The sequence below is a fragment of the Gobio gobio genome, assembly GCF_949357685.1.
Source record: "Gobio gobio genome assembly, chromosome: 14".
NCBI lineage: Eukaryota > Metazoa > Chordata > Actinopteri > Cypriniformes > Gobionidae > Gobio > Gobio gobio.
The window spans coordinates 48525691-48550581 of record NC_137107.1 but is presented as its reverse complement, the minus strand read 5'-3'; the positions used below and the strand labels follow the sequence as shown (position 1 = coordinate 48550581).

Below are 24891 nucleotides of genomic sequence, written 5' to 3'. Positions count from 1 at the left end.
GTTCATTCATGAGGCGCGCTCCATTTCACGTGCAATGCATGATCGAGCCGGCCTTTCATGATTTAGGCTTATTGTCTGCTATATTTGTTTATTATTTATTAAATCCAGGCAATTGGCTGATGAAACATTCAGTACATTTACATGGACAACAATACTGCGATATTAACCTGATTAAGACAATACTTTGATTAAGAAACTACCATGTAAACAGTGATTTCTAATTACCTTAATCCGGCTGACGTCATACTCAAAGTAAACACAAATCGAATTAAGACGTGGAGTATTCCTATTTTAGTCGCATTATCGAAGTGCGCTATACACATTTGCACACCTTAAATCAAACTACTAACGTTGTGTAGGAGATTTCGCTGAATTTTGCAACAGCACGCGGCAGTGGTCAACCATTTGACGGCAAACAAGAGAGCAGGGCTTGGCTTTAAGCAACTCTCTCCCACCAGTCCTTACTTTGTACTGTCATCCAGTACCTCAGATTTCACCGAGGTGGCAGAGGAGGCTCGTTGCTGGAGATTTTGTATCTGTCATCATCTATTTGCAAGTATAGCAGGACAAATAATTAACCACACTTGATTCTTTCTTAAAGATTACAAAATGAAGCACCAAAACTGTATAAGGTACCATAACGAAGGCAAACTGTATGTTGATAGGTGAAATTCTGGAGGGAGCGGCGGACTGCGTGGCATGGGGACGTAATGACGTGTGCCATTAATCGATCCATGTTCTATAACATGTAAAACATGAACGGAATATTCTAAAAGCAACTCATGTAAACGCCTTAATCAGAATATTGTCTTATTCAGATTAAAGTCAATAATGAATTACTGTTGTCCATGTAAACGTAGTCATTGACTAAAATTAAGATCCAATTTAAACAAAAGAAATTCACTTTAAAAGAATGGCTTTCTACAAAACAAAACGTTAATGAAGTGGTCAAAATCATGTCTGACCCACTCCATGTCTTCTGACATATTGCTCGTCGTATTTTGTCCTTTCTTACTCGTGCTGTTCACCTTCATAATCAACATAGATTTGCGAACAAAAGCTTTATTGATGTGACACTAGGCTATTTTACAGAAAACACTTTATAATCTGCCCAAAACAGGCCAAAGAGATCTTGTCTAAACAGTCTTATGTCTATGACATTTCACGTAGTGTATTTGTTATATTATAGAGCCTATAAATGTTAATCTGCAGTTTAATATGTCACAGCCGGTGGAAACATCACATAATGACTGCTACTTACTGACGGCTGCTTTTGATATTGACCTGTGGATTTTGTTCTGTTTAGGTCTCAGTTGTTTAAAATTATATTGTTTGTTTATTTTTTTGCTGAGATTAGGATCTAGTTTTAGATGCATTGTTATACACCAACCTATTTGATCCTCTGTCTCTTCATCTTTTATTCTGCAGGGTTCATCCTCAAACTCCATCTTTACAATAGTATGTCTGTAGTTTATCCTGGTGTAATTCCTCCTGCTTGCTTCTTCTACTCCTGTGGGAAGATTGGAATATGTTGTTATTATTATTAATATAATATTACTCAGGTGAAAATTATCTACTCTAATAGTAGGGTAACATGGGGGAAAATGCCCCTCTTAAGGGATAGTCCGCCCAAAACTGAAAATTCTGTCATTAATTCCTCACCCTCATGTCGTTCCATTCGTTCATCTTCTAAAAACAAATGGATATTTTTAAATGAAATCCAAGAGTTTTCTGATCTCTCCATAAACAACCATTTAATGAACACTTTCAAGGCACAGAAAGGTAGTAAAAACATTGTTAAAATAGAAAAGTTTTTGGCACACAAAAAGTGTTCTCAACACTTCCAAACATTGGTTGTGTCCACAAATCCCTCGTTAAACTCTGATATTCAACATAATACCAGATCATAAGAAATTCTCAAGCCTCTTAAATGTCCTCGTCCATACTCCTAAGAATTTTGGACCTTAAGACCTCTTTTAAAAGGTTAAGGTTAGTGCTGAGGAAAAAATAATTGTGACTAATCGGCATCCAAAATAAAAGTTTGTGTTTACATAAATGACTGCCACAAACTTGTACAAAGGATTGCAGATCTTGAAACAAAGTTTCTTAGGGGACTACCAAACCAGACAGAGCTTTATCATGGACGCCATCAGCATACAACCGGTGAGTGCCATGAATCTAGTGCTCCTCAACAGGCCAAAATGAGTGTAGAGAAACAAGCCATAACTGATCAACACACTAATCGATGACACAAACAAGGAGCGAGACCTAAAGACACCCGAGACATCAGATTGAGTCATGAGCATCACAGATTGCCGCAATAGCATCCTCTACCCCCCTACCACCGCCGCATTTTGAGAACAGATTTGAAGTGTTTAAGTCCCTGTAAAGGCAATTCTGAGATTTTTTTCTAAACAGATTATAAATGTTAGAAATGTATTGCTGAAACAAATTACAAAGACTGTGAACTATGTCGTACTGAATTCAGAAGTTAGACCGTTAAACAGTTTTTCACCGTTGCTGTGTTCAGGATTTTCTGGGCGGGGCTAAAACGGTGGCTCGATGACGCACTGGAGCCACTGAGCCTGGCTCCTCCCCTAACACGATCATAACTAGAGCACATTCGCATCAGTTTGCCCGCTCGATCGCGAGTTACTGTCAGTACTGTTAGTTACTATAGTCTACAACTTACAAAACAGCTTACAAAACAAACACGATGATCAAGAAGAGGTGGATTAATTTTGTGAACAGCCATCTTGATGGAGAGCTGAGGATCACCACCGACGCCTGCCTCCGAGTCTGCAGTGACAATACACCGGATCGTTTTACAAACTTTCACCGGAGACAACTGGGATTCACTGATAATCCGCTGCAGAACCGACTATCCCCCGCCCCGGCCTTAGTCCTCCCGTCCCGCCGACATCTGGTGCGTCGTGATCATTGACGGTCGTGATCAGTGAGTGTTGTCTTGTGTGCTACTGCCGCTTTCCCGCGAGTGGGCGTGGTTTCGGCGCCGACAGCGACACACCCCCAGCGTTTGAGAGCAGAGAATGCTGCTCATTTTTTCAAGTTTTTGATAAGATATTTTATGTACTTGGCGGATTTTTTAATGATTCAAATTTGGCTGGGTGGTTAATAACACATTTATCTGTGGTGTGAGAAAATCAGAACACATGTTTAGTTTTGACTTTACAGGGACTTTAAAGAATATGGGTGAGAAATCCCCAAACGTGATCGGACACAGATCAAAGCAACTAACAGTGATGCTAACTGGCTCACAAGGTCAAGCAGACACTCAGCTCAGAGCACAGCCGAACCCAGGACTCTGGTAATGGGTGACGCCATTATCAGAAACATTAGCAGCAGGGATACAACTACATGCTGCCTTCCACAAGCAACAGTTTCTGACTTAAACCGGGACCTTAAGAACATTCTGATGAAATATAAGACTGCAAATCGACTAATCATTCAGACTGATCTCATGAAATAGCGTATGTATGACACGCCAATTCGCTATGCCATTTTGGCGTGCTATCAAGACGCATAATCGCTTTTTAGCGTGTTTATCAACGCCGTTTCATTCTATCCCCCTACACTGCCCCTACCCCTAAACCTACCCATCACACACACACTGCCCCTGCCCCTAAACCTACCCATCACACACACACTGCCCCTGCCCCTAAACCTACCCATCACACACACACTGCCCCTACCCCTAAACCTACCCATCACACACACACTGCCCCTGCCCCTAAACCTACCCATCACACACACACTGCCCCTACCCCTAAACCTACCCATCACACACACACTGCCCCTGCCCCTAAACCTACCCATCACACACACACACTGCCCCTGCCCCTAAACCTACCCATCACACACACACACTGCCCCTGCCCCTAAACCTACCCATCACACACACACACACACACTGCCCCTACCCCTAAACCTACCCATCACACACACACACTGCCCCTGCCCCTAAACCTACCCATCACACACACACACACACACACACACACACACACACACACTGCCCCTAAACCTACCCATCACACACACACACACACACACACACACACACTGCCCCTGCCCCTAAACCTACCCATCACACACACACACACACACTGCCCCTGCCCCTAAACCTACCCATCACACACACACACACACACACACTGCCCCTGCCCCTAAACCTACCCATCACACACACACACACACACACTGCCCCTGCCCTTAAACCTACCCATCACACACACACTGCCCCTGCCCCTAAACCTACCCATCACACACACACACACACACACACACTGCCCCTGCCCTTAAACCTACCCATCACACACACACACACACACACACACACACACACACACACACACACACACACACACACACACACACACACACACACACACACACACACACACACACACACACACACACACACACACACACACACACAGCCCCTAAACCTACCCATCACACACACACACTGCCCCTGCCCCTAAACCTACCCATCACACACACACACACACACACACACAGCCCCTGCCCCTAAACCTACCCATCACACACACACACACTGCCCCTGCCCCTAAACCTACCCATCACACACACACACTGCCCCTGCCCCTAAACCTACCCATCACACACACACACACTGCCCCTGCCCCTAAACCTACCCATCACACACACACACACACACACACACTGCCCCTAAACCTACCCATCACACACACACACACACACACTGCCCCTGCCCCTAAACCTACCCATCACACACACTGCCCCTGCCCCTAAACCTACCCATCACACACACACACTGCCCCTGCCCCTAAACCTACCCATCACACACACACACTGCCCTTAAACCTACCCATCACACACACACTGCCCCTGCCCCTAAACCTACCCATCACACACACACACTGCCCCTAAACCTACCCATCACACACACACTGCCCCTGCCCCTGCCCCTAAACCTACCCATCACACACACACTGCCCCTGCCCCTAAACCTACCCATCACACACACACACACTGCCCCTAAACCTACCCATCACACACACACACACTGCCCCTGCCCCTAAACCTACCCATCACACACACACACACTGCCCCTGCCCCTAAACCTACCCATCACACACACACACACTGCCCCTAAACCTACCCATCACACACACTGCCCCTGCCCCTAAACCTACCCATCACACACACTGCCCCTGCCCCTAAACCTACCCATCACACACACACACTGCCCCTGCCCCTAAACCTACCCATCACACACACACACACTGCCCCTAAACCTACCCATCACAAGAAACATTCTGCATTTTTACATTTGAAAAAAAAAAACATCATTTGGTACGTTTATAAATCCATTTACATTCACGCGGAATCACACGGCGTAGACATACACGCAGAGATTATGGTTTGTTTTGGCGTACACATACACGCGGATAGCTCAAAATGCGTACAGATAACACGCCATTTGGCTTTAGAAAGTGGTGTGTATGTTTACGCAAAGTCATGATGTCATGTTGCATCATTCATGTGAGGAAAAACGATATTCAGAGAGAGCAGTCAGAACTCCTTAAGAAGGCTTTCAATGAACTTTTTGAAACACTTTGAAAGCTCAGCCATTCATCAGTGGACCACTTCCAGCAAGAGGAACAAATAGATTCTCACAGTTGCTTGAAGCTGCAACATGAAGGGACTGAACTTCATCGACAACTTCAATCTTTTCTGGAGTCAGAGACAACTGTTTAAACAGGATGGGCTCCACCCAAATAAACTTGGTGCAAGAGTGCTGAAGGACAATATCTACTTCTCCCTCCATCATCCTTCAGCAGTGTGTGGCAATCCACTCAACCTGAATGGCAGGACTTCACTTCAGCATCTGAATGGACATGCAGTTGATACATCCCACAAGGATAATGATAACACCACGCAGCCACTGCTCATGGACACACTCCCAGCCGAGCCCTGCCCACAGAGCTCACTACAGATGGATTAGAACTGCTCCAAGATTCAGCACCCAAGGATGACTTTCGGACTTTTGGAAAATAGAAGGAATTTTCACACACACACACACACACACACACACACACACACACACACACACACACACACACACACACACACACACACACACACACACACACACACACACACACACACACACACACACACACACACACACACACACACACACACACACACACACACACACACACACACACACACACACACACACACACTTTTATTTTTTTTACAGGTGTTTTACGTGTATTTTGAATTACACGTTGCATTAGGTTGTGTTTTGTGGAAATTACTGGATAATGTCTGGGCAGAAAATTACCAGTATATTTTCCATTTTAATTTTTTAATCTGAACCTTAACTTTGCTCACTTAGACAACTTCGGTCTAAATGACTTTAGAACTAAAGATAAAGATAACTAAACGACTTTAGAACAGCAGCATTTGTTTATTTCTACAGATATTGGTAGGACTTTTGCCATCTTTGTAGCATTATATGCCAACAGTTAAAAAACTGGAATGAAGCACTGTGATTTTTGCTCATGTGTGTAAATCATATTAGTCAAGTCAACTTTATTTATATAGCTCTTTTTACAATGCAGAACATAATGCAACATTAAGAATCATAATTTGATTCGGCCGTACAGCCGCTCCGGAAAAAACGGTGATGTCATCAGCTCATTTCAACGATCATACAGTGACAATGCGGGCTTTAGATTAGTAATTAGATCAGTAATTTCGTTTATATGGTTCATTTAATTTACTAATTAGACTTATTTGGATATTTAGTTGAAAAATTTAGTGTCCCCAACTGAGCAAGCCAAGCCAGAGGCGACAGTGATAAGGAACCAAAAATCCATCAGGAGCATAATGGAGAAAAATAAACCTAGGGAGAAACCAGGCTCAGTCGGGGTGCCAGTTTTACAGGTCAGGGGTCATGTTAGATCGGAATATTCAAAAGATCTGAGATTAAAGATATCTATATATTAAAGATATCTTAATATCCTTTTAGATTCAAATTCTTGACAAACTTTTCTTATGTTTTTATTTTGTATATAAATAAATATTTCCAGAGATATGGATCTGAATGTGGCTCCATGAGTGAACAAATAATGATGAAACTAGAAATGGATCTCGTTTTTTTTCTATCAACACAATTGAACATTCCTGTCTGAGTGCCATAAATAATATTTTTCCAAAGTTTGTGTGCCTGTAACTCTAGGCTAAATAGATCTCAATATCCTTCTATAATCTCATTCTTAATAAACTTTTCTTTTGTAATCTTCATTTTAAAAAGGTCTTGTGTGGTTCAATATGTGCCTCCAGGAACAGGGTTGGCAAACACTTTTTTTTGTGTGTGAATGATGTTGAATACAAAGCCACAACAATTATTACATGTCAACTAAAGTACATTTATTCATCAGAATGTGCAAACAGTAAATTACACATTTAAGATGCACAATAAATAACATTCCTCATGAATAAACCCCATTCCTTGATTCCCTTGTCTGGCTATCATCAGACCAAGCTCAATTTAAGATTGAACATTGGTCTGGGGAGTCTGCTGTGTATTGCACAAGAGGCATGATAAACGTGCATAAATTAAATGACTCTGTACGCAATTGGATAGTCCTTCAACCAATCAGACCACAAGAGGCGTGATCAACGGGCAGCGACCCAACGCTTCTCTATCCGTCATCGTGTTAAACCCGCCAATAGCGCGCCAGGTGGATAAGCCAGTCTGTGATTGGTTCCCACAAAAGTGTAACAGAAGAAGGAGAAATTAATGTACAGGTTTCCAGACTGATTTGCAGGGCGAAATCAAATCGCCGGCAGATCAGGCTGGGTTTACCCAGTCTACTGATTCCCTGTTCAACACTTAATATTCTAACGCCACAGAACAAATGATCAACATTCAGAGTCTCTGAGAGATTTCAGTGCAATAAAGTCTTTTCAGAATATTTTCAATGGATCAACTCTAAACAGCCGGACTAAAAACACCAGTTGTAGTGATTTGATGATGATTTAACGGATGAATGTTTCTATCGTTTCACAAATGCTCATTTGCATAATGAATAAACTAAACACGTTTTTTTATTAAAGGTCCTGTTCTTCGTGATCCCATTTTTCAAACTTTAGTTAGTGTGTAATGTTGCTGTTAGAGCATATATAATACCTGTAAAATTATAAAGCTCAAAGTTCAATGCCAAGCGAGATATTTTATTTAACAGAAGTTCCCTTTCAAAGCCTACAGCGAACGGCTGGTTAGGACTACATCCTGGTATTTCCTGCTTTAATTACGTCAGTAGAGCAGTATGTCGACTAACCTCCGCCCACAAGAACGCGCAAAAAAGGGGGCGTGGTCTTGTTGCTCCCGCGTGGAGAATAGGAAGTGTTGCGTTCGGTTGCGTTCGTATAGTTTGTTTGTTGCCATGTCGTCGAGACGCTGTTATTTTCATCCCGGAGTCAAGTCACCTTTGTTTGGCTTTCCCAGGGACGCTGTACTTAGAGATCATTGAGCGCATGCATCCCCGTTATGGTGAGAGGCGTGACCTTTCCGGTAACGTGCGCTCTGCGTGCCCTAAGCTGCTGTCGAATCACAACACGGGAACCGCTGGCACAATCAGAACTCGTTACGTATTTCTGAAGGAGGGACTTCATAGAACAGGGAAATCTTTCAAGCCGTTTTGAGGACAGTGAAAACAGCGGTATACAGATAAGTAAATTGTGTGAAAAATACTGTGTTTTTTTACACGCGAAACATGAACACGTTATGTTGCACACTGTAAACACAATCAAAGCTTCAAAAAAAAACACGAAAAACGGGACCTTTAACTGATGCATTTAACAGCAACACACTAGTTTTCTGAAACATTACATTGAACTTCCCAAAAGATCAAACTATTAATTGATGAAATCACTGTTAGAACCAATTACAGCTTTTGCTGTGTCTGAATATTGCTGTACTGCTCTGAGACTTTGGGTTGAGGATCCAAATGCAGCTTTATTTTAAAGGGTAATCCACACTCGTAGTCAACAAACAGGCGAGAGGTCATAACAGGTAATCATTCCAGTCAGGCAAACAAGACAGGAGAGATCCACGGAACAGGCAAGAAATCCAAAACCAAGAGACAAGAAACCAGGGGCCTGTACCATGATGGTAGTTTAACAAACTCAGGGTTACAGGATTAGTTTCGAGTTGACAAAACCAAACCAATCTATTCAGGCTTTGTTGGTCCCATTATGCTGATCATCAACTTTCTCTGTCAACTCAGCTAAACTCAGGATCAAAGCCTATGACATCAGCAGTGAACAGCCAATCACATGCTGTGGATCAGTAAAACTGAGATTCACTTCTCGCGAGAGAAGCAGTGTGATTCACTTCACTCTTCTGCAGAATATACATGATTTAAAAATATTAAGAATTCAAATAAATTTACACAGAAGAAAAGAGCTGTCGAGGACAACTTTAAGAAAAATCTTATACGTCAATGCAAGTAAAAGTTATGAAGTTAGTTTAGTTGACATATAGAGAAAATTTAACATTTATGCTCACATGTAATTTTTTTTATAGATTTAGTTATTGAATTTAAAGCTTATTTGTATGACCTTTATATAGGCTATTTTTTTTATATGAACAAAATGCATATTAATGATTGATTTACTAAAATTATACATGTGTAATTGATTAAGGGTATAATAATTACATAAATTATTTTTAAATAATTCAAAATTATTATTATTATAAATAACCATTGTTAAAAGCCAGAGGCTGAAGTCTTTAATAGCCATTTGCTATGTAGTGACCTTTAATTTGGAGCAGAAACAGGGGGAGTGACTTTATTGCATCAGAGGCGTGTCACTTTGCTCACAGCTGATTGGTCCAATTTCAGTTAGAGATCTCTTATCCAGAACATAACCTGCCCTGGAGCAGGTTAGCCGTGGAGCGTAAGTTACTATGGAGATGAACACTGCTAAAAGCTAAACCACTTTAATGGTACCTTAAACCCAGGATTGGCACAAACTAAGCTTAAACATATCTGGCTAGCCAGCTAAACCGGCTTCATGGTATAGGCCCCAGGGAAAACGCTCAGAAATGCAGTGTAAACAAAACACATACAAAACCTCGCAATGGATGACAGGGTGAACAGGCTACATATAGGCAGAGATAATGAGGTAAATGAGAGACAGGTGTAAACAGTGAGTGCTCATAAATCTGGGCAAAGGATTATGGGTGATGTAGTCTTTGATGGAATGACAGTCCGGGTTGGAGTGCCCTCTGGTGGTGATCAGGGGCACTCACACTGGTGAATCGTTACAATTACATGATTTACTTGTAAATTATGGATCTGAATATGAAACATTCCTCATTTTGACGACTTCAGGCAACGCTTTCTCTTATGTTTCAATAGATTAGAGGAGCAGGTGAAACTCTTCCCACATGAAGAGCACTGGTGCGGCTTCTCTCCAGTGTGAACTCTCTTGTGATCTTTCAATGTTCCTGACCGAGAGAAACTTTTCCCACAGTGTGAGCACTTGAACGGTTTCTCTCCAGTGTGAACTCTCTGGTGTTGTTTTAATGTGCCTGATGAACTGAAGGTCTTCCCACAGTCTAAGCACATATAAGGTCTCACACCAGTATGAGTACACTCATGTTGTTTTAAATGTTCCAGCTGTGAAAAAGTCTTTCCACAGAAAGAACAAACATGAGGCTTCACACCAGCATGAACTTTAAGGTGTGCTCGTAAGTTTGCTGCTGTAACAAATGTTTTCTCGCACTGATCACAGCTGAATGATCTCACTCCAGAGTGACGGCGCAGATGATTGTCGAGAGTGCTTTTCAGAGTGAAACTCTTTCCACACTGGGAGCATGAGAATGGTTTTTCTCCAGTGTGAATCCTCATGTGTCTCCTAACGTCTGCTTTACGTCTGAAACTCTTCCCACACTCAGAGCAGGTGAGAGATCCTTTGACTCCAGATCTTCCAGCTTGATTCTGTGTGAAATTCTCTTGAAAATCTCCATCTTCATTTTTGAAATGAGGTTTTTGAAACTGATGTTCGTCTTCATTTTTATATGTCAGTTTTGTTTCTTCATGTGTGAAATGATGCTGTTTGTCTTCATTCACATCCACCGGGTCTAAAATCAACATTAAATTCCCAAATTCAATTTAAGGAGGCAAATGAGAAACAAAGAAATAATGTAAATTCTTTCTTAAGCACAAATCTAGTTTACTACTGTGTCTACTAGCATCTAGTTTTAGATGTATTGCAACTCGTTCTCACTCCCAAGGCGTCAAAATCCGAAGCATGGTCAAATGCCTTCTGCGTCACAATAAAGACGCTAAAGGCACCCCTAGGCCCCGATCACACACAACGCGTTTTTGCGGCGTCATGCCCCAGGCACCTCGCGTTTTAACCACCTGCTGCGTCTCGCGTTTTAGAAGGAACGCTCTGAGCGCATGAAGTTGAAAAAACTCGGAGCGGAAAAGCGCCCGTCGTCATCGAGTTTTATTTCTATGGTCCAATCGAATGAATGGAGAGTGAATGAAGTCGAATGAATCTTCCGTTGTGGCGACCGTTACCTTGATTAGACTGACAGGACAGCTGATTCGGGGGTTTCCTAGCAACATAAAAAAACTGCAGCGCACTGCTAATGAAAAAGACGTCAACCAAAAAAGGCAGTGCGGTGCGCCTCGCGTTTTCGAACCTGAAAAACGCATTCTGTGTGATCGGGCCTAGGCGTCACTATATCGACACGCTGGGTGCTCCATTCATTTCAGTTGTTTACCCAATGCGTCAGATCAAGACGCATTTTATTCTTTGCATTTGTAAAAGCAGACATGATTTTATTAATATTTTATTCATATTTAAAGGTAACTTTTATATTTTGGAGCAGCTAACCCAACTCCTACCCTAAACCTACCCAGATAGCATTGTGACATTGAGTCAATGTTGAAATTCCATCAGAATCATCAATTTGGTTGAGGTTGTCAATGCGAAGTAATATTGGATCAATGTTGAAAATTCTATGCTAGGGTTTTTCCTACATTGAAAATTTTTTGGCGTCCGCCAAAACCAATTTTTGCCCCGCCAAAGCCTTATTTGATCAGTTATTGTGATTTATGATTGATGTAGAACAGATGACTGCTGCACTTGCGTTAACTGAGTGACAGAGAGAACGATCAGAGAGCTCCTCCCCCGCTCGCACTCTCTCTGCCTTCAAAATAAGCATTCTTAGCTTTCTAATATTTCACATATTACGTTAATCAAAATCAAAAGGTCGGAAGACCGAATCCATGTTGCACGTGGCGCTATCAGACGATGTCTTCCTTTAATTACAGCTGGGTGTGAAATGCGCTCAAAAAACATTGACTGATTCTCTGACCAGCTGACAAAGCATACTTTCAATAAACAGGAAACAAATCCTATCCTGTTATGAAGTGTTTTCTGTGTGTTGACAAATCTTTTGCGATGTTCTAAAGACGGGATTCACACACAATGCGTCTGCTAATGTCCGATTCGCGACCAAATAACTCCTTTGAACAGAATCATTTTAACGACTGGTTAGAACAACTGATCTGTCCATGACTGAACTCACGAATCAGTTTAATCATTTACTCAGAACATCTCTGAAATGAGAACACAAGTGTGCTTACCCAATTTAGCAAGAGTGGATAGTAAGAATTAGCTTTAATCATCCACAGTCTTTCAGCTTATTTATGTTGACAATGTGTAGTAAAATAAATAGCCTAAAATCATTTAGTTTAGACTGGAGTGAGGTGAACCCAGAACAAAGTTGTTGTTAGCTAGCTGATTGTATATGGCAGAAAATTGTATATGGCAGAAAATTAGGCTATTTGTTCATTTTTTTAATACAATTTTTTTAATATTGATATGATTATATACCAAAACAATTATCAGTAAATAGTGTAAAAATGAGGAACAAAAACATCAAGGTATCAAAATAAGACAAGCAAAAGTAACAAACTTTCTTTGAATTTATTTCAAATTTATTGTCAGTATTGCGCTTGCAGATCACGTGGGTAGGGTATTTTTTTTTTACCGTGCGTGTGAGTGTGTATGGATGACCATGTCTGTCAGCCACCACCGAAGACCATTTTTGACCCAGGAAAAACCCTGTATGCTAAAAAAATTGTGGACCAATGTTGAAAATTCATTGCTAAATAATATTGGATCAATGTTGATAATTCCATGCTTTTCAGTGTTGAAAAGACAAACATTGAATCAATGTTGATTTTTGATCAGCTTAATTCTCCACTGGTGAGGTTTACTCAATCTATCTGTCCCATCATTCAAAATGTTAAAGCAAATCCAAAACAATTGGGTACATCTCTGTGAAATGTGAGCACATTCATTATCCTCAAATGATGAATCTCTACCAACAAGTGTGTGGATTAACAAAGAACTACTACCATAACTTGAACTCAATGGGACGAACCAGTTGATTATCATTAGGCATATTGTTAATACTAATGTTTTAATTATTATTTTAAAATCTCCTCCATCATGGAAAACATCTCCAATCCTCTAATGTTTTCGGCTAGCTACAGCACATGCAGAGAGATATTTAATGACTGTCAAGAGTCCTTAAAGCTACACTATGTAACTTTTCCGTCCACTAGAGGTCGCCTGTTCAAAACAAAGGCGTAGTTTGATGACGGCACGTTTGAGCGCAGAATCTTGGGACATGTGGTCTTCAGCTCACAGCCGGTGGGAAAGAATCAGGATAGGACTCGGGCAGAAATGATGTTCATGGATGCGATTATTAACATTACTGTAGTGAAGCAGAGCAGGACCGAGTGTTGTGGAGCTGAGCAAGGCCGCAGGAGCGATTGAAGAGCGGGACTGTTATTATAGCATAGTCGCCGGCGGGACTTTTATTATGACACGGTCGCTGGCGCCACTTCCTCTTTTCCAGTCATGAGTATGAGGTAACGCAACTCTGTTTATCGTATTAGTAGGGCTGCAGCTATCGATTCTTTTTGTAATCGATTAATCTAGCACTTAATCGATCGATTAATCGATTAATCGGATAAAAAATGTCTGCGTTTTTAAACAACCAAAACAAATAATGCATAACGAAAATAAATGTATTAATATGCACAACAGGTTTCATGCTGTAATCTAGCCCTGACATCAAAGTAAATATATTTTATGTGGATTTCTACACCTGCAGCATTTACCATTAGGCTACTAACAAATATATCATTTCTGGGGTGAGCCTATTTGTTATGGTAACCTAGCAACCTGTGTGTGTGTGTGTGTGTGTGGCTTCATTGCAGTTTGGTACAGCAGAAATACATACATTAATTTTCAATAGAACGCTGCATTTGGCTTGCATCACTTGCATTGCGGGGCATTTTAGGTGAAGCATCCGTTCGAAAAATCGCGTCACAACATCACGTCCCGGTGTATACAGTGAATGCTGAAATTATTGTTGCGTGGCTACATAAAAGTTTAAGCATATGTGATGCATTGCCACGATTGGTCTGACTGGCGCGAGAGAGAGGAGGGTGCATGCGTGTGTGTGTGTGTGTTACTGATTTTCTACTATTAAAGTTGGAATTTTTCCAACAAATGCAAAAAGTGCATTTCTTTGTGATTTTAAAATACTTGAAGGAAACGGTTCACTTTCAGCAGTTCTTGTCTATGGGGCAGATTTATGTTTGTTGTACATCAGATACAGATACATTAACACAGTAGTAGACCTACATTACATTTATTTGGATGCATTAATGAGAGAGTGATTGTGTGTGTGAATTACTCATTCAGTCTCTATTCATTATGAAGCTGTGGTTTGTAATTACTTCAAAAGGTATTCAAATGTATGCTATAACGGTTGAGTTGAGTTTCTAAGCTACTTTAGTGACTTTACTTTAGTCACAGGACGGCGTTGACACTGCGTTTCTGCGCTGCTCTCCGCGCGCGATCTTCACGTGAAAAGAGGTCTGCCTTCAGGGCGCGCGCTCGTTGTCAGAGACGCGACACGGCTCAACTCTCCGTGTCACAGAAAAAAGCTGAGCACTGAACGGATAAGTTTTCCGTATTGTTGTTTTTGAATAGTGCACAATCGCTTCAATGTTCAAACTGGCAAGGCTTTTAAAAGCATTTACTTGACAAACTTTATGAGGACGAAAGTGAAAGCGATCTGGCTCATATAACACCGATATGACGCAATCGACAGGCGACTCCCTCAAACGCATAGCTAACACGTCCCGGTTCCTTGGTTAAAATAGCAATTTCTCACGATTTACAAATAGTTGGAAACATTTGGGATATTCTAAGTACTCAACTGAACAAAATATATAACACTGGCCTAGTGGTTTTTGGATATTTTATTGCAAAAATCTTACATAGTTCACCTTTAATTCTTGTGGTCATCCAGAAATATTCATAGCCTGTTTTAAATGTATAAAATGTAGGCTATTATTATTATTTTAAAAATCATGTATAATTTACATACATTTAATTATTTATCTAAAGAATACAGGGTTAATAAAGAATTTAGAATATTTTCCCCTACCGATCGAATGCTCCACAATCCAGTCCAGTAGGTGGCAGTAATGCACCTTCAGATCAAAGCGCGACTTAACAGACTTTAGGCGCGAAAAAGACAGGGACAGGACAGCAACAGTGTTTTTTTATAGGTAAGTACAAAAAGATTAATACAATTCCTCTCAATTTTCATTACGTGATTTTATTTATCTTTCTTGCTTACAACTTGTGCGTTCTCCTGGGCGAGTTAGAGTGAACTGCGACATTAATAAAGTCACCTGAATGCCCTCCGTACACAACCAATGGCCAAGATATTCTTTAATACATTGAATTTCCGTTTGTTTTTCACCAAACCCTATCATATGTTTTTATCTTTATTTCTTAAGCTGGGCATACACAGTGCGATTTTCGTCCGATTTCGAGCCGAATTCTGACTTGTGCAACTCTTATTTGGGTCGGGCCGATTTTCATCTTTGTCGTGCGTCGTTTGTTCACATGATTTTAGAATCAAAATGATTCATCTGTGCGTGCAACGAGTAAGATGTGCATTTGTGGATCCGGTGCTGCGCATGCATTGCCTCTTTTGTGAGTTGATCCTATTTGATTAATTTGGATTTTGAGATGATCGACTCACAAACGAGTTAATGAATGCATGTGCGGCACCGGACCCGCAAAAGCACATCTTACTCGTTGCATGCACGGATTCTGACCAACATTAATACAAAATCAAAGTTTTGCATTCTCAATTACGTATGTCTCGATTTGTACAAAATGTTGCACATTCATGTAAATCTGTATTTAGCACATACAAGTTGAAAGGCATTTGTTTGTGGACAGTGAAAATATCTACAAAATGTAGTTCAAGTTCATGGATAATTGTGCGTGTATTTATTAATCATTTTGATAGTACAGTTATCCCATATTTGTCCTGTGTACAGGGAAAAACGAGAGGCGATCGGACGAATTTCTGGCATGTCAGTAATTCTGGTCGGACCATGTGCGGGTATCACAGCTGAAGCAGAGCTACGAGCTAATTGCCCTGTTGGCATGTGAGGGGAAATAGGACAATCAGTTCGTAGCTCTGCTTCAGCTGTGCGATTAGCTCACTCAGGCTGACCAGAATTACAGAATTCCAATTTAATCTTTAATGCAGCAAGAAAGAAGGCAGCTATATCAAACTGCAGAAAGCTGCTGCGCCTCCAGTTTGTGTTGTAAAATGGATAATCTCTTCCAAACCACTGTGTAGCTTATCCAGCTCCTCTTTTATTAATTTAGCTACTTGATTATTAATTTACTTGTTTCACTTCCACACTTTATTTGTTTATTTACTATTAAATACAGTATTGATATTAGATAAAACCAGATAGATATTTGAAGATATTTTGACCTTGCTTTTCCATTCATTCCTCCTGTGTGTCTGCAGGTGCTTTAAAGGGGAAAGTCAAATTCATTAAATAGTTTAATTTAAATTCAGCATGTTTTAACTGGAATGTAAAGATTTAGATCACATTTCAAGTTTCACTTCATTCTGTAGTACATTTGTGATGTATATTTAGTCACATTTCCAAATATTTACGAACATCTTGTTGTTTTAGGTGCATTACAAGTGAATGCTGATAAAAAGGAGGCATCAGAGTGTATCTTTGCTGGGACGGTGTAAAATTGGCTCTGTTACGCCCCTGAAAGGCTTGGGGGCATTGCTCATGGTGGAAGTCCCTGAGTATTTCATTCTTTCTTCTACCTTTTTTCTTTCAGCACTACTGTTCCATTTCTGTTTTTATTGGCGAGTTTCCATTTGTATTTACTTCCATTTTGCAGATGCAGGTTGTCGTGTTTTTCACTTGTGTTATAAATTCTGATGTAATTGTTTTAAGTCAATGTGAGATTTCCTGTTGAAACCGTGGGGGCATAAATAAATACATTTGCATGTAAACTGAAGGATGTTGTTTACTTTGAGTGACTTTTTGATACAAAATAATATCAATTGCAGCCTAACATGAAAATTAACTGGCATAGAATCCTGTTGTACATAAAGCAAGATCGATTTTATAGTGTTTCTATGTTGATTCAGTGTTAAATAAGTGATTTAATTAAAGTTGAAAAAATATAGATTTTATGGCCATCTTGATCTATTTTTCATCGTTGAAATAACATTATTTCAAGGTGCAAACCTGATGAAAAATCAATGTTAAATATCAACATTGTTTCAATGATAATTTGATTAATGCATAAACATTGATTCGATGTTGATTCAGTGTTAAATAAGTGATTTAATTGTAGTTGAAAAAATATGATTTTAAGCCCATCTTCATCTATTTTTCATCATTGAAATAACATTATTTCAGGGTGCAAACCTGATGAAAAATCAACATTAAATTTCAACATTGATTCAATGATATTTTAGTTGATGCATTAACATTGATTCAACGATGATTCAGTGTTGGTCTGCTATCTGGGTACCCACTTCTAAACATTATAAAACACAAGTACAGCCATAGGTATTTATTGCAAAAACAATATAAAAGTATTCTCATGTTGCATTCCAAGTCTTCCGAAGTCACACAATGTCTTCATGTAAAGAACAGAGTTGATCTTAATGTTTTAATCGCTGAGATGATGATCCCGCCACTTCGTGAACGCGCTCATTTATATCTCATTCAAATAATACACACGACTCTTTAGCATGACGCGATCGGTCACAAGACACACGAGAGCCAATGACATTTCACTATGAAAACTGATGTAACGGGCGGCAATATCTAAAACTTAACGTGTTCATGATCTTCTGCGAATGGAGACGCTGATCGCGTTTGGGGATTTTCTTCACACAAATCAATCGGAATATTTGTACTTATTGAATAAATTGTGCATGCAGTCGTATCTGCCTGTTATATCTGTGTTTTATATACCACAAAAATGGACAGGTTTAGGGATGGAATGGGGTAGTGTTGTCACGATACTGGAATTTCTAACTTCGATACGATACCTAAAAATGTATCGATATTCAATACTATTTTTCATACCACGGGGAAAAAACGCTGCATATACTGTCAAATAGATATTTTTAATATCATTTATTTTTTTGTCCGTCTATTGAAAGTCTAGGCGATTAAAAATTTCTTCAGAAGAGATCACTTTATATAATAAAGCTTTTAAGGTTTTTCTCATATATAAACGTTGATCAATTACCATTACAATTATCTCACAAATATTTGCAAACTAATTGTGTTGCAATAGCTACAGCACAAGGAAGCTTGATTTCAAATTGAATTTAAAAAGACGAGTAAACAGTAATAAAATAAGAACAAATAAACAAATGACTAACAATAGCACAAATAAATACAATAAAATAAAGATACAAATTAAATAGACTGCTTTATTTTTTCAGGTAGCCTACGTCTAACAGTATTTAGGTAAGAAACTGAATAAAAAAAAACAAAGTAGGCCTAATCAAATTTAAAATAACATTGGATAATCTTCATTATAAAAAATGAAATACAGATGAATCCATTAGAGTTACACAAGTCAAGAGCAGTAAGTGATCGTTTGTCTTTTTGTAGTTTGAATAATAAATAACCGCTGTCCCTTTAAGATCCGCAGCACGCATGGATCCCAAACACTCCTGCTACACATTCTTCCTGAACTGTTTACGACTGTGTTTACGTTAATACTCACCAAGATGGACATTGAGACATTTTTGAGTAGGGCTGGGTATTGTTAGGAATTTGACAATTCGATTTCGATTCTTGAGGTTTCGATTCGATTCGATTTCGATTCGATTCGATATTGCTTTATTAGCTTCGATATCGATTCAATAATAAGTAAATACACAAGTAATGAAGTACCCGAGTATATTTTTAAATAATGTGTGCAGTATTACAAATGTTTAAGAACAAATTGACCCCAGCATGTTTCCTGTCATGGTTTATTTAGCAGAACAAACCGTACAATATTGTACATGTGTTGAATACAAACCACAACTGTAACAAACAGGTGCTTTATTAACACCTCTAAAGTTTAAGAACGGTGTGGCAATGCTTACAGACCACTTTGGTTTTATCCACCTCTTCATTTGTTCCCGGCTTACGGCCGTCTCACACTGGAAGCGTGAGCAGTGCGTGAGTGTCACGTCAGCGTAACCACACCGTGACTGCAGCTGCAGACGCGCAAGAGTATTCACACTGGAAGCGTTTTTACAGCGTCACAGCAGCGGCTCCAATACTACATATAATGCTCACTTATATCTAGGGTTGGGCATCGAGAACCGGTTCCAACTTGGAACCGTTTTAAAAATAACGATGCCATTGGAATCGTTTAGAAATTTTGTTTTCGATTCCGATCATCGGTTCCAAACGTGCAAGTTTTCGGAAGTGCTTGCCGCACCCGTTTGTTCTGTTGCAGCCATGGAGCACGGTAAGCGGCGCTCAAAAGTGTGGCTTTATTTCACTTAAAAAAAAAAAGCCTGGGTCGGCACAGTGCAACACATATGACAAACTTATTTCTTGCACAGGAGGATGCACTACAAATATGTGGTGTATAAATTAACGAGTGTAGCGTGTTTGAAATGCTGCGCAGGTCTGTCCTCCTCGGGCAACCCTGCGCTAACCAACGTTATTAAAGGGATAGTTCACCCTGAAATGAAAATAAAGCCTTCTTTTTCTTACCCGGATGTTGTCCCAGTGCCCTATGTCCTATGACATTTAAAATACTGTTCCTGCACGCGCTCCTTCCTATTATGGCAGTGAATGGCGATCAGCTAAAACATTACAAAAAATAAACAAATGTATCGCGCAACGATACAGGGAGACGCGCGCCATATGGAAAGTGTTCAGGGGGCACACTATAGGTTTTGCGAGAAAGAAACCGTATTATTCAGTCAAAACACTGAGCTCGGCCGTTATTCTGAGCGCACTCCTCTGTGTACATTATGAGCCGTCAGCAGCCGCCGGCGTTCATGCCTACTATAATAACTCGCACTATTGTTGTCATTGCACCCAAGATAAGCACACACACACACACGCACAATTTTGAGAAATCAAGCTCAATAGAAAAAAACGCGATTCTCGTCTTTTCTATAACGTATATGATTAAGTGAATATTGTGTACCGGTTGTCATGACAATATTGCACGAGGCTACTGCGGCTTGGAGTGCACACACAGGAACACGCGCATTTGAACAACAGCTGGGTAAGTAAAAGATGGCTTTATTTTCATTTCAGGGTGAACTAACATTATCCCACCTCGTCATAATCAGCTAAGTGATTGTAGTGTAATAACAAAGCCCTTGACCAATTGCGAATCGTGGTGAACAACAACGTTACTGAAATTATTTTTCCCCCTCGTAGATAAATGTAGCTATACGCAAATTGCCCACGCTAGTAGCAGTCCTAATATGACTGCTGTTAATGCTATTGTTAAACCGGGACTCGGTGTGAAACTCCATTCACCTTTGCAGCAAAGCAAGTGAAAATGCCAGCGGAGAAAGTCCCAAAACTAAAACTCATTATTGAATCAAAATACAATTTTCCTCTGTGAAATGAGCCTGTGACATGTTGTGACTCCACCCCTCAAAGAATCGGAATCGAGAATCGAAAAGAACCGTAATCGAAACTAAGAATCGGAATCGGAATCAGAATCGTTCAAATCAAAACGATGCCCAACCCTACTTATATCATATGTGAGAATTTCTTTATAAAGACAACTAGCCTATATTTGTTTTTAGAAGGTGGTCATTTATAAACTTGATAGTCTTGAAACTTTAACATGGGGAGGTGTAGGCTGCAACATTTGCATGTAAATGGTAAACGACAAACACAACCAAGAAAACTGCGATCATGTGGTTTCATTCATACTTCGATATGTTTAGAAGACAGCAAACTCCATAGACAAAAATAAAACGCACACTCTTGTTTGATTTATAATGCTAGAGCCTAGACCTGTCTGTGTAGCCTAAAATAATGTTTATATAGCATATATACATATATATATATATATATATATACACATTATATATATATACACATACATACATACATACATACATACACTTTCACCCAAGCTAATTAATTAAAACGGTTTAATGGGTAAATCTTCTACAAATATCTTTTTATTTTATTTTCTGACACTCTTCAGTTTTTGTTAAAACACACTGCATGTGCTTCTTGTGTGCATTTTGAGCACCTTTTGTGTGAAATCATATTTATTTTGTCCATTTAAAGTGTGCTTTCACTTTAATTGAGCGTCAGCAGCGCAGCAAAAATAGGCTCTGCGCCGAAACCCCCGCTTCACTGCTGCTCACGCGCTGCTCCTGCTCCCGGTGTGAATGCCCTCATTGATTAACATGGGCGCCGAAAAAAATATGCGCTGCTCACGCTTGCGGTGTGAAACGGCCGTTACTGTGGAATCCAAAATGAGCCCAAACGTCGGCTTTTAACGTTGGCGGTTCAGGCTTGAACGGAGCGCAGCTGCTGTCTGCCATCTTGCTGTTTTTGTAAAGCGCGTCTTGTACAACGCTGAACCGCGCTGAACGCTCTCACTAGAGTGTTACACACAGCGCCGCCACTGGCCGGTGAGCTGAATCGATTCATAGGATTTGATGAATCGATATTGAATTGAGAAACAAATAATTGCAATGCATTGATGAATCGATATTTTTACCCAGCCCTATTTTTGAGTGTATTTGACCATTAATAAGCTTGAAAAAGGAGCTCATTTTTGCCCTTGTATGTCAGAGGCGGCTTTATAATGGTATGTGTGTGCGCTTCAGATGCGAGCGCGAAATCTGCGGGAATGAGTAGAATTAATGTTATGTGCAATCCCGCGCGAAATTCAGACCCGTCACGCCAACACTAAGAGGAGAGCGCAGCTGGTATCGATACTGTAGAAAACGAGTATCGTATCGTTTCAGATATTTCAGTATCGATACATATCGAAATATCGATATTTTTGACAACACTAGAATGGGGTTGAGTTTAGGGCTGCACAATGAATCGAAATCGAACCGCAATCGCGATTTGGCTCATGTGTGATTGTGAAAGCACAAAGGCTGCGATTTTAATTTAATAAATAAATGCCCAGCGTGTTAGTGAATAGCGGCTCTGTGATCAGCAGTAAAAGCTGCTCCGTCTGAAAGACTGCGAGTTTGAGTCAAACATCTTCACAAACTAGTAATGCGAAGCGTTCATAAACCTGATGTCCAACAAAATACAACGTTTAATAACAGGTTTTAACTCACTTCATATAGTCAGTGAGCTGATGTGGCTTCTCATCACAGAATGTCAATCAGCACTGCATACTTAATTATTATGAAAATACCGAGAAGGCTTGAAGAACTCAAATACACCAGATCTTGTCCCAGAAGTATTATCTTCATGTTTAATCAGTCAAAATGTTTCTATCTTCGTTTTATTCAGCATACAGCTCAAGCTTCACATTAGGGATTTCGATACTGTAGAAAATGAGTATCGTATCGTTTCAGATATTTCAGTATCGATACATATCGAAATATCAATCCCCCATAGGGATTTCCTGAAAAAGAACGATTACTTCTTCTGAGGCAAATGTGGAGTTTCAACTTTTGGGTAAAAAATCTGAAAAATAATACTTCTAAATTAATGTATAAGAAAATTCATATGTTTTTCTTAAATATACAGTTTAAATATAGAGTTTTTTCCCCCACAGAGGATGCATAAGAGGCTCATATTTCATATTAAATACATAGACTTTAAGAAATTGATATAATATAAAATATTTTAATTTTTATAATAATTTTCTTTACAATAAATCCTTAGACCTTTCTAATGATTTTTATTCATAGGCTGTCTGCATACTAACAGGTAACCCACAGTTTTTTAGTTTTCTGTAAAATATAAATATTACTAATATTATTCTGTTATATTTATTCTTAAATGCTCTATTTAAATTTTTTAATAATGAATGTTATTGTAATAGTAATATTTCTTATTTTTATTTAGCAATAATAATAAAAATCACAATAAATATTACTAGTCATATCAATATATAAAGACAAAATGTTATATACACATACTTTTCATTTGTAAAAATAAAAAATAATAATAAAATCTCATTTTAAAAATCGCAATTTTAACCAGACTAATCGCAATTAGATATTTTCCCCAAATCGTGCAGCCCTAGTTGGGTTACATGTTAAAATGTGTCTAGATAGCGTAAATACAATTATGCTGGCTGAATAAATTGAGAATCACACTCCAACATGTCACAATAGCAAAATCATAACCCAATATATGATCATCATGACGATAATGTTAACATGCCCAACGCGTCTGTGTCTGACGCCAAAGGTTTCTCATTGAAATGAATGGAGAAATTCTACTTTGAATTTTTAAGCAAAACTGCGATGGTATTGAATTTTTGGTATCGGATTTGTTCTGAAAAAATGGTATCGGTGCATTACTAGTCTCAAGAGGATGTGTCAGTTTTCATCTTAATGTTCCTCATTAAAGAAAATGAAGGAAAACACCAACCTATTTGTTCCTCTGTCTCTTCATCTTTTATTCTGCAGGGTTCTTCCTCAAACTCCATCTTTACAATAGTATGTCTGTAGTTTCTCCTGGAGTAATTCCTCCTGCTTTCTTCTTCTTCTCCTGTGGGAAGATGGTTATATTCCGAGCATTTAAACTCTCATGAACGGCTGTGGGAGCGGCTTCACTGACTGAAGGTGTGAATTGTGGTCGCTGTTGCTCATTTAGCAGATGATCATCACACTTACAATCACTCTCAATTATCCAGCTTTAAGTGTTACTTTATATATGTTTACCAGGTTTCATTAAATCAAATAAAAAACATAACTCAAAATCTTCACAAATTGTAATGTGAAAAAAAAACAGTAACGAGTTTACGTTTCTCGAGCGTAATGAACAACATGAGTCGGTTAATTTCGATTAATTTCTGAGTGATTCACTAAATGAACCGACTCGTTTAGTCGTTTGGATTAAGATTTCTCCTAATAAATGATAAATGAATGTACTCACAGTGTGAAAACATCAGATTTAGAGCAGAATGAACGGCTGTGTTCCACTTCTCATGTTTATGTTCTTCCCTCGATCCCTTCTCTTCTTCTCCTAGACTCGGATGTGTGTCTTTGCTTCGGTTGCTCGAGCGCCTCCACTGGCGGATAACAGGCAATGCGTCGCGTAAAGTGAAACTGAAATTTACTCATTCAAATACGATAGCATTTATTCTTACACGACGTATCAAAAAAGTTTTAAAATAATACAATGGCACCGTCCAAAACTATTGCCATAACATATAGAAACACATTAACCCTTTAAAGCCTGACACATTAAAAAAATGGCAGAA

General features: G+C 39.4%; 1 protein-coding gene across 2 annotated transcripts in view; it reads right to left on the bottom strand.

Annotated features, from left to right (window-relative positions):
* LOC307136815 (uncharacterized protein) overlaps window positions 1-24657 on the bottom strand; it is a 37336-nt gene extending 12679 nt beyond the window's left edge. Inside the window, exons 1-4 of one of the 2 annotated variants that reach the window (XM_079834114.1) lie at window positions 24564-24657; window positions 24057-24176; window positions 5870-6052; window positions 1391-1510 (exon numbers count right to left, since the gene is read on the bottom strand). In XM_079834114.1, coding sequence (XP_079690240.1) covers window positions 1391-1510; window positions 5870-5921 — 172 coding nt within the window. In that variant the 5' untranslated portion in view covers window positions 5922-6052; window positions 24057-24176; window positions 24564-24657. The remainder of the gene's footprint in view (window positions 1-1390; window positions 1511-5869; window positions 6053-24056; window positions 24177-24563) is intronic. The other variant, XM_079834113.1, reaches the window with a different exon arrangement.
* Between the last annotated feature and the right edge of the window lie 234 nt (window positions 24658-24891).